This window comes from Aethalodelphis obliquidens, unplaced genomic scaffold, assembly GCF_003676395.1.
Source record: "Aethalodelphis obliquidens isolate GAN/ISIS:26980383/991018 unplaced genomic scaffold, ASM367639v1 scaffold22, whole genome shotgun sequence".
NCBI classification, from domain to species: Eukaryota; Metazoa; Chordata; class Mammalia; order Artiodactyla; family Delphinidae; genus Aethalodelphis; species Aethalodelphis obliquidens.
In genome coordinates, this window is record NW_020837966.1 from 2340300 (window position 1) to 2350626 (window position 10327).

At 55.7% G+C, this 10327-nt stretch overlaps 1 protein-coding gene across 3 annotated transcripts in view; it reads left to right on the top strand.

Moving 5' to 3' along the window:
- PRKCD (protein kinase C delta) overlaps positions 1 to 10314 on the top strand; it is a 29690-nt gene extending 19376 nt beyond the window's left edge. For 2 of the 3 annotated variants that reach the window (XM_027121093.1, XM_027121094.1), the window contains exons 7-19: positions 95 to 126; positions 1270 to 1355; positions 1612 to 1741; positions 2391 to 2491; positions 3743 to 3845; positions 4020 to 4117; positions 4283 to 4456; positions 4752 to 4843; positions 5409 to 5471; positions 6491 to 6629; positions 6783 to 6971; positions 7568 to 7696; positions 9829 to 10314. In XM_027121093.1, coding sequence (XP_026976894.1) covers positions 95 to 126; positions 1270 to 1355; positions 1612 to 1741; positions 2391 to 2491; positions 3743 to 3845; positions 4020 to 4117; positions 4283 to 4456; positions 4752 to 4843; positions 5409 to 5471; positions 6491 to 6629; positions 6783 to 6971; positions 7568 to 7696; positions 9829 to 9987 — 1495 coding nt within the window. In that variant the 3' untranslated portion in view covers positions 9988 to 10314. Of the gene's footprint in view, positions 1 to 94; positions 127 to 1269; positions 1356 to 1611; positions 1742 to 2390; positions 2492 to 3742; positions 3846 to 4019; positions 4118 to 4282; positions 4457 to 4751; positions 4844 to 5408; positions 5472 to 6490; positions 6630 to 6782; positions 6972 to 7530; positions 7697 to 9828 lie in introns of those variants that run through there. The other variant, XM_027121095.1, reaches the window with a different exon arrangement.
- Positions 10315 to 10327: the final 13 nt, after the last annotated feature.

Here is a 10327-nt window from a genome sequence, read left to right on the forward strand (position 1 = left end):
GACTGGCTGTGTCCGCTGGGGTGGGGTGGGTGAGGGAGGGCCCCCATCCCCGGTACTTCCTCTCACTCACCCTGCCTGGGCACTTGCCTTTCAGGGGTCTCAACAAGCAAGGCTACAAGTGCAGGCGTAAGTGTCTCCACCGCCCAGTCTGTATGCACATGTGTGTGCACGCATGTGCCTGCGTGCCTTCACAGAGAAGCCTGTGTCCCTGTGTTGGGACGGTGTGTCTGGATGAAGCCTGTGCTTGAGTGTGTGCACGTGAGGCTTTCCATGTGGTAGTGTGTGTGTGGACGGCGGCTGCGTCAGTGAGTGCTGGAGCCGGCGTGTCTCTTCCCAGCGCTTCCCGTTCAGTGACATCACGTTGGCGACCTGAAATAGGCCCCAGTGGAGTATGTACACAGAATCTGCCAGTGCTGCACATCGGGGCTCTTTCCCCGCAGAGAGGCTGTTAGACCTTTGCCAGCACATCCCTGGCTGCATGTGTGCTTCTGTTGAGAGCTGTGTGCATCTGGTACACACGTATGAGCACACCCTTCTCTACGGCCGTCGGTGCATGCATGAGGCAGTGTGGACCGGTGGTGGTGAGCACAGGCTCTGGAGCCAGCCTGCCTGGGTCTGAATCCCAGCTCTACCACTTCCTAGCTGTAGGACCTTAGACAAAGTTACTTAACCTATCTGTGCCTCAATTTCCTCATCTGTAAAATAGGGACAATAGAGTCATTGTGAAGATCAAATGGGATAAAATATGTAAAGCTGTATTTTAAGTGTGGCTGGTGCCCGGTAAGCATTCTATGTAAGAAGGTTTGTCATTATACATGCTGTGTACGTGTACCTGAGTGCCTTTGTGTTGGGGTGCATCTGTCAGTGTGTGTGTGTGTGTGTGTGTGTGTGTGTGGCGGGGGGCGGTGAGAGAGCTTAAGAGCTGTTTGCTGTCCTGAGCCACATAGAGGGCTCCCCTGCCTCTAGTTCTCTCACTGCCATGCCCCCCTCCCTGCCCACCGGGACTCCTTGAGCCTTTCCTAACCTCCGATACCCGCCCAGATCGACCTGTCCTCCCTGCCCCATCCTTCCCAGACTCCTCCCACAGGGACTGACCGGAGGAGAGAAAAGTCAACCTCTAGGCCGAGGGCTCCATGTGGTGAGGGTGTGGGTGGTCGGGGAGCACGGGGACTTTGTGTGGAAGGCAGGACTGGGCCGGGGGGCGCCAGCTCACAGACTCTGCCCCTCCGGGGCCTTCCCGTCCCCCTCCTGGGCCTGGGCCGCCTCAAGAATGCAACGCTGCCATCCACAAGAAATGCATCGACAAGATCATTGGCCGGTGTACGGGCACTGCAGCCAACAGCCGGGACACCATAGTGAGGCGGGGCCCAGGGCAGGGCGGGAGGGATTCGAGCTCTCCCCACCCCTTCCCTGTGGAGTCACCCTTCCTCCCCGTTTTCCTTCTTCCTTCCTTCCCCTGGCTTGGCCCCTGGGATCCCTGGATTTCCCAGTCCCCACGGAGCCCTCTTGGGGATCTTGCCACGCATGGGGTTGGGTCAGGGAGAGTTAGGGGGTGAGGAAGGGACTGGTGCTGGCATGTGACCCTTGACCTGTGACACCCCACACCCCTAGTTCCAGAAAGAACGTTTCAACATTGACATGCCACACCGGTTCAAGGTTTATAACTACATGAGCCCCACCTTCTGCGACCACTGCGGCAGCCTGCTCTGGGGGCTGGTGAAGCAGGGATTAAAGTGTGAAGGTGCGTGCCGGCTAGGGCGGGGGCTGCGGCGGAAGTGGGAGGGGGGCCCACCCGGACCCCAGATGCTGAGACCAGCTGAGGCTGCCTTTGCCCCCTCGCTTGGGGACTCTCACGTGGGTGAGGCCTCCTGGCCCCTCCCCACTGGCTCGACTGACTCTGCCATTTACTGCTGTGTGACCATCAGAAGGTGGCCCCACTGCTGAGAGCTCCACGTCCTCAAGTATAAAACAGGTGTCGAGTCGGCCCCAGAGAGTCACTGAGGGGAAAACAGGCGGAAGGTGCTCCCCGGCCAGGGCCCCTCTCACACCAGCTCAGCTCGTGCTCCTTGCAGGCCCTCCCCCACCTCAGGCTTCACTGAAACGAGAGACGTCTGGAGGAAAAGTGACTTGTCTAGCTTGTCCCAGACATTTGTTTTTTCTTTTTCTTCTTTAAATAATGAAAGATTTGAGGTGCTCCTGATGGCTTCAGATACATTTTTCTAAATGCAGGAAACCCAGCAAACCCTGCCAAAAGCCCTCCTCTCTCCTGCTCTCTCCTCCGTCCCTCCCTGCCCTTGGCTGGGCCTGGGACAAGGGGACAGTTCTTTTGGAGCCTGCTGGCTGCCTGCCTGGGCGGGGGCCCTGATGGCTCTGCTTCTCTCCCACCCCAGATTGTGGCATGAACGTGCACCATAAGTGCCAGACGAAGGTGGCCAACCTCTGTGGCATCAACCAGAAGCTCTTGGCCGAGGCCTTGAACCAAGTCACCCAGGTGGGCAGGCACTGTGGGAACCCTGGACAGAGGGTGGCAGGGTTGGGGACGAGTCAGGGCTCATGCCCACTCCTGGGGAACTGCAGTGAGGGGCGTTTATACATAAGACCCTACTTCTGGAAGATCCAGTTCAAGGATTGGACATTAGAGGGTGGTGGGCTTGTTCTCCTAAGAAATTAGTTATTCAAGCAGTGCTTTTCCTGAGGGTGAACCTGGATGACTGCAAGGTTGGAACACTTGGAACTAAAGCCTTTATGTGTATATGGTTTTTTTTTTTAAAAAAAAAAGAGTTTAGGGCTTCCCTGGTGGCGCAGTGGTTGAGAGTCCCCCTGCTGATGCAGGGGACACGGGTTCGTGCCCCGGTCCGGGAAGATCCCACATACCGCAGAGCGGCTAGGCCCGTGAGCTATGGCCACTGAGCCTGCGCGTCCGGAGCCTGTGCTCCGCAACGGGAGAGGCCACAACAGTGAGAGGTCCGCGTACTGCCAAAAAAAAAAAAAAAAAAAGTGGTTTAAAAAATCTTTTTGCTCCTTTACTTTTTTTTTTTTAATTAATTAATTTATTTTTGGCTGTGTTGGGTCTTTGTTGCTGCATGCGGGCTTTCTCTAGTTGTGGCGAGCAGGGGCTACTCTTCCTTGTGGAGCACGGGCTCTAGGTGCGTGGGCTTCAGTAATTGTGGCTCGCGGGCTCTAGAGCACAGGCTCAGTAGTTGTGGCACATGGGTTTAGATGCTCCGTGTCATGTGACATCTTCCTGGACCAGGGTTCGAACCCATGTGCCCTGGATTGGAAAGTGGATTCTTAACCACTGCGCCACCAGGGCAGTCCAGTGTGTACATGTTTTTTTTGTGTGTGTGTTTGGGTATGGGTGGAGCTTGAAGGAGGCCACAGAACTTTAAGATTCTAGAATCTATCACAAGTGAGGGAAAAAAAAAAACAAATGAAGGCAACACAAATAAAAATCTATTGAGTAAGTGGCTGGGAAGTTAGGGTTCAATTTCCAGAACTCTTGTTTGTAGTCAGTGCCTTCCAGACCACCGAGGCGTCTCTGTGCCGGAAGTGTGTGTTCGTGTGTGTGCGCACTTATTCACACACGTGTGCGTGCACATGCACCGCCTGGGGTCCTGGGCTCTGCCCCTGCTGTCCCCCATTGGTACTGAGGGTGGAGTCATGGATGGTTGGGGTCCTCCCTCTGGGTTGGGAGTTCTGACCATGATATGACCTCTGGCCCCCCAACCCCTACCCCCTCCAGAGACCTGCCCGGAGGTCGGACTCCGAGACTGCAGAGACTGTTGGGATCTACCAGAATTTTGAGAAGAAGCCAGGAGTCTCTGGAGATGATGTCCCATGTGAAGGTGTGCCCATTCCTTCCAGGAAAGCCCCTACCCCCCCACGCCAGCATGGGACCCAGCCTCTCCACACAGTTGAGTGCAACTGGAGAGGAGGCACCTCTGTGGGGAGGGACCCAGCCAGGGAGGACCACCCTCTGGACGTGAGACATGAGTCTGAAGCAGCTGTCTCTTGGGCAGGAACTGGGACCTACGGCAAGATCTGGGAGAGCAGCACCAAGTGCAGCATTGACAACTTCACCTTCATCAAGATCCTGGGCAAAGGCAGCTTCGGGAAGGTGAGGGCCCCATGGCCCTGGGGCAGGCAGCCCGAGGGACCTGGGCTTGGTAGCCAAGGGGCACCTGCTTCCCACCCTCCCGGGGTGCTTCCGGGTTGGGTTGGGCCGTGCGCCCTGACCTTTGGTCCGAACCTCCCCTGCTCAGCACCCCTGCCCATCTGTCAGGTGCTACTCGCAGAGCTGAAGGGCAAAAAGGAATTCTTCGCCATCAAGGCCCTCAAGAAGGACGTGGTTCTGATCGATGATGACGTGGAGTGCACGATGGTGGAGAAGCGGGTGCTGGCGCTCTCCGGGGAGAATCCCTTTCTCACCCATCTCTTCTGCACCTTCCAGACCAAGGTGCCGGCCCACCCACTATCAGTGCCCCTGGCCCACATCCCCCCTCGGTCGCTCAGGTCAAGGCCATGTCTCCCACTGAGATTCTCCAGGGTAGGGCCCAGTCTTCTTCCTCAGACCACTTAAGGCAAGGCTGAGTCTCCCTTCCTCAGACTCCTCAGGGCAGGGCCGTTCTTCCCCCCTCACATCCACCAGGGCAGATGTCCCCTGCTTCCTGTTGGGGCTTGTCCCTAGTGGTCCTCAGTGAGGGAGCTGCCTGCCGCTTTCTGTGCCTCTGCTCACCACCCTCCCCCCACAGGACCACCTGTTCTTTGTGATGGAGTTCCTCAATGGGGGCGACCTGATGTATCACATCCAGGACAAAGGCCGCTTCGAGCTCTACCGTGCCACGTACGCGAGGCCCTATTGGGGGAAGAGCCCTCTGCCCATCTGCCTGCCATTCCTTCTTCCCTCCCCCTGGTGAAGCCAGCCTGGGCTGGAGCTGGGGTTGGAGAGACTTGGGGTGGCCAGGGCCGTCCCCTGCCCCGTGTGGGAAGCTAGGGGTGAGGGGTGAACTGTGGCTGGGAACACAACCTAGACATGCCAGGTCCTGTCCCCTCCCTGGGCCTCAGCGGGTGGGTGATCCTGCACAATGCAGGACCCAGGTGGGTGGCCCCTAAACTAGCATACACCCCCAGACTGTGTGTGTGTGCACACAGGCATATCTATATAAATGCATACACTCTTAGGACAGAGAACTGTCTCATTTGGAGCTTTTTACTTCACAATTTTCTTTTCTGCCTTGGCTGCCAGCCCCTACTTGCCTGATACAAGATGTGCTTGATCAGGACCAGGTTGTCCGTGGAGTTATTTTCAGCATTTCCTGTCCCTGGGGGTGGGGATGAAGACCCAGGGAGAAGCAGGGGCTGCTCACAGAAATCTCAGGACACTGTGTGTGTGTGTGTGTCTCATACAGGTTTTATGCGGCTGAGATAGTCTGTGGACTACAGTTTCTACACCAGAAAGGGATCATTTACAGGTGCGGGGATCGGAAGGTGGGGGGTGTTTAGGAGGGGAGGCCCCGACCCCATCATATCCTCTGAAATGCTCTGAGTGGATCCCGGCCCAGCTGTGGCCCCATCTCCTCTTGGAGTTGGTCTTTAGTTGGATATTTGCTTAAACCACCTACTCCATTGCTACAATTCCTTGTGGCCCCTTAGCTGAGGCTGGCACAGCTCCAGGGACTGGGAACTCCCTGCCCATACTCGACACCTTTGGTGGGAGCGCAGCACTGACTGGTATGGTGTCTCCCTCCCTTGGAGCCATCGGTCTCCCTCTGCAGCTGCATCTGAGCACTCTGAGCTTCCACCAATGGGGTCTGCTTTCATAAATTCTCACCCAATAAATGACAGTTCCATCCTGCCATGGATTAATATGTACTCATCCGAAAGGCTGAGGCCGTGCTGTGTGTACTATTGTGGGATGATCCCAAGGTATGTTGTCAAGTGGAAAACCAATCCATGGGACAGTGCATATTGGATGTTAGGGACCAGGCTTTAAAAGGTGGCATGAGATGCACATTGTAATGTGCTGTCCGTGCCTGGACTCAGTCTAGGGAGGGCCTGGCAAGCGAGGTTAGTGGAAGATGGGCCTTGTGCTGTTCTGCTTTTCTGGTGCTTGTTACCGTGTGCCTAAGTTATCTACTCAACTACCTACATAAAATAGATGGGCTCCCTGCCCTTGTGGAGTCTGACAAACCTGAGTCCAGGGCGCTTCCACAGCTGAGTAGCTGGGTGACCCTAGGCAAGTGATACCACCTCGTTGAGCCTCATTTTGGGCTTCGGGAAGTAGGATGGTGTGTGTCCAGCACACAGCACACAGTAGGCGGCTTGCAGGAAGCACCTGTGTTTAGCACCTCTTTCCCCTCCTCTTCCTCATTCCCTCGTACCCTGGAGAGAGTCCTAGGCTTTCCGGGCTGACAATGGGGACATGGGAGGGGACTACGGGGAGGAGGGGAATTGGACCCTAACGACTCCTTTTCCTGTCCCCTCCCCGCAGGGACCTTAAGCTGGACAACGTGATGCTGGACCGGGATGGCCACATCAAGATTGCTGACTTCGGCATGTGCAAGGAGAACATGTTTGGGGACAAACAGGCCAGCACCTTCTGCGGCACCCCTGACTACATCGCCCCCGAGGTGAGTGGCACCCTCCCGGCCCTGCCTCTGGCCGACACCTTGTCTCCACAGGGGGTGGGTGGCAATGTCCGAGTCACAGCCAAGAGGCTGAGGAGGGCTGGTCGGGGCTTGTGCTCCAGGGCCCCCTCAGCTCTGGCACCCCCTCTGCCCCAGATCCTGCAGGGCCTGAAGTACTCATTCTCCGTGGACTGGTGGTCCTTTGGAGTCCTTCTCTATGAGATGCTCATTGGTCAGTCCCCCTTCCACGGCGACGATGAGGACGAACTCTTTGAGTCCATCCGTGTGGACTCACCGTATTATCCCCGCTGGATCACCAGGGAGTCCAAGGACATCCTGGAGAAGGTAGGAGCCCCTGGGCTGGGCTGGCAGGGGCAGGAGCTGGCAGACACCAGGTCACGGGAATGCCAGAAGCCTCCTGTCTCAGGGATGGCAGCCTCACCAGTGCTCCGGTCCTAACACATTGGGGGGTCACTCTCCTGCCACCTTCTTGGGACCTCCTGTCTATGTTCCCTGCACTGAATCAGCCTGGCCTGGCAATGATGGGCTTGGGGTCAGAAGACAGATAGACCTTAGGCTAAACTCTGAGTCTATCTCCTTATCTACAAAATGAGGCCAGAAAAGAACCTTTCTCACAGAGTTTTGGGGGAAAAAAAAGGTAAGTGTATGATGCCAGGCAGATGGTAAACACCCAATAAGAGCTACTGCTTTTGCTCACAAGTCCCACCAGCTGAGAGTCCTGGCAGCCCCAGTCCACACCCTATTTCTCCACCGGACCTGGGACCAGAGGCCAGAGAGGACCTCTCAGGCCCAGAGGCCCTGGGCTGTGATACCAGGCTGGGCTGGACCAGCCTGGGCACCCCTCGACCTGCTTGGCGTTTTCTGAGGCTCCCATTTCCTACAGCCCTCGGGTGCTAACCAGGTTCCCTGCTGCGTTGCAGCTGCTTGAACGGGATACAACCAAGAGGCTGGGAGTGACAGGGAACATCAAAATCCACCCCTTCTTCAAGACCATCAACTGGGCTCTGCTGGAGAAACGTGCAGTGGAGCCGCCCTTCAAGCCCAAAGTGGTACGTGATCCCGCTCCAGTGGGGGCTGCCCACTCAATGTTTTCTCTCACTGCCTTCCGGAGTGGACTCCTCCTGCTTTGCCCTGCCTCTCTCCTGCATCATTCGCATGCTCTCCTCCTCTCCCTTCTTCTAGCAAATCTGCTTTCCCAACCTCCTTGGCACACTGAGCCACAGCCTCTACCCTCGTATCCTCACCATCTCTCCTCAGTCAGTCATTCAACAAACATTGGTGACAGTGGATCCAGCCACCCTTTAGCATACATTCTTTAAAACCCACTGTGTGCAGGGGAGTATGCTTTGGGGATCAGAGTTAAGGCCCCCCTCCCTCCACCTACCCATCTATCCAATCCATTTTCCAAAAAATATCAGAAATGATGAGTACCCTCTGGGTGCAGAGCACTGTGCTGGGCTGCATAGCGAAGTGGGAGGCCCAGTCCCAGAGCTAGAGGGGCCCCAGCTCCTCAGAGAGATAGGAAACTTGCACACTGATGGTCATCTATGATAAATGACAGCAGTACAAGACATGTCACAAGGCCACACACAATCAGTTGCCATAGGGATGGTCTGTGGGCAGGTGCCCAAGATGCAGAGATCGGGGTGGGTCTGAGAGGAAATGGGATGTCTGCAGGGCTGGGGAAGCTCGGCCAGGCGAAGGGCAGATGGGAGGTATTCCAGGTAGAGGAGGGATGGTTTGCATAAAGGCCTAGAATCTAGAGAAACCACCAAGGAGCCAGCAGGAGAGCAGAGGGAGGCTGGACTTCTCAGAAGTTGAACTCTGTGGCCCTTCTCTGATCGCAGCTCTTCCCTCCCTTCCCCTTTCTCTCCTTTGCTTCCCCTCCTCTTTCAGGACACGCTGTTCCCACTGAGCAGCCTGCGTAATGTGCCCCCGTGTTTGTGTCTTGAAGCCGCAGAGCACTCCCCCATTCCAGGGATCTCAAACTCAGTGCCTCCTGCCGTGGGCACATCACTACCAGGCCAGGCCAGCTGTAGGAAAATCACACAGCCTGCTTTCAGTGTCTCGCTTTTGATAGAAGGAGGGATAGACTGATTTTAAATAACACCAGGCAGCTGATCGGCAGCCCCCGTCAGTGGGAAGTGGGGCCTGTGATGTACTGGCCAAGTGGGTTTCAGCACCAAGAGTGGGCGGACGTGCCAGGAAATGGGCCCAGGGCTGCTCTGCTCTGTCAGTTTTCAAAGAAGCCAGAAACCAGGATTTTTATGTCAAATTGCCCTTTTTTTTTTTTTTTTTTTTGTGGTATGCGGGCCTGTCACTGTTGTGGCCTCCCCCGTTGCGGAGCACAGGCTCCGGACGCGCAGGCTCAGGGGCCATGGCTCACGGGCCTAGCCGCTCCGCAGCATGCGGGATCTTCCCGGATCGGCGCACGAACCCGTGTCCCCTGCATCGGCAGGCGGACTCTCAACCACTGCGCCACCAGGGAAGCCCCAAATTGCCCAATTTTAAAATATTGGCTCAAATGCCATTAAAACCCATGGCTAGTCAAAATGGTTGTACCTGCAGCTCAGTTTGGCCTGAGGGCCACCAGCTTAAGACCTCTTTCAATCACTCTTTCATTGTACCTTCAGAAGCAGAGAGTTGGCAAACTTTTCCTGTGAACAGCCTTATAGTAAATATCTTAGGCTTTGCAGGCCAGATAGTCTCAAGGCGGCCATAGGCGGTATGTCAGTGAGTGGGTGTGGTTGGGTACTAATAAAACTTTATTTATGGATGCCGAACTTTGAATTTCATTTAATTTTCACATGTCATGAAGTGTTATTCTCCTTTTGATTTTTTCCTAAACATTTAAAAATGCAAAAGCCAGCCTTAGCTCGTGGGACCTACAAAAACAAGTGGTGGCTGGGCTTTGGCCCAGGGCTGTGGTCTTCTAGAACCCTGCTTGGGTGGATGCCCACCTTTCCTCCTCCAGGCCCCCTGCTGGCTTCCCTCATTCCCTTGGTAACAGCATCCACCTTCCAGCAGAAAGACTCCCTTTTCTGTTCTAAATAAGGACAGCTCTGGCTTGGCCCAGCCCAACAGGGATTATGGCTCCGGGAATGGGTCCCTGGAACGTCGGGAACCCATTGGAAGGTTGCCCTTTGGGTCCCGCTTACACACCCCTGCCTTCTGTTTGCAGAGGTCTGCTGGAGACTACAACAACTTCGACCAGGAGTTCCTGAACGAGAAGCCGCGCCTCTCCTACAGCGACAAGAACCTCATCGACTCCATGGACCAAACAGCATTTGCCGGCTTCTCCTTTGTGAACCCCAAATTCGAGAGGCTCCTGGAAAATTGAGGTTGCCAGACACGTGCCCCCAGCCCACCCCAGCCAGGGAGCCTGGGTCAGCCAGCACGGCCTGCTGACCTGGCCCAGGCAGAGCAGGCAGGGCCCCCCACTTCATCGGCACCTGCCTGTCCCCCACGATAAGTAGCAGTGTGATTGTCATAATTTCTGCTGCTGCCTGTCTCCCTCGTCCCCCAGAGAGGCCTCAGCTCCTGTCTGGCTGGGCTTTCATGGTACTTCCTCTGTGAATTGTATGTGAATTTGCTTTTCCTCTGCCCTCAGAGGGAAATTGTAAATCCTGTGTTTCATTACTTGAATGTAGTTATCTATTGAAAAAAATATGTAAAATATA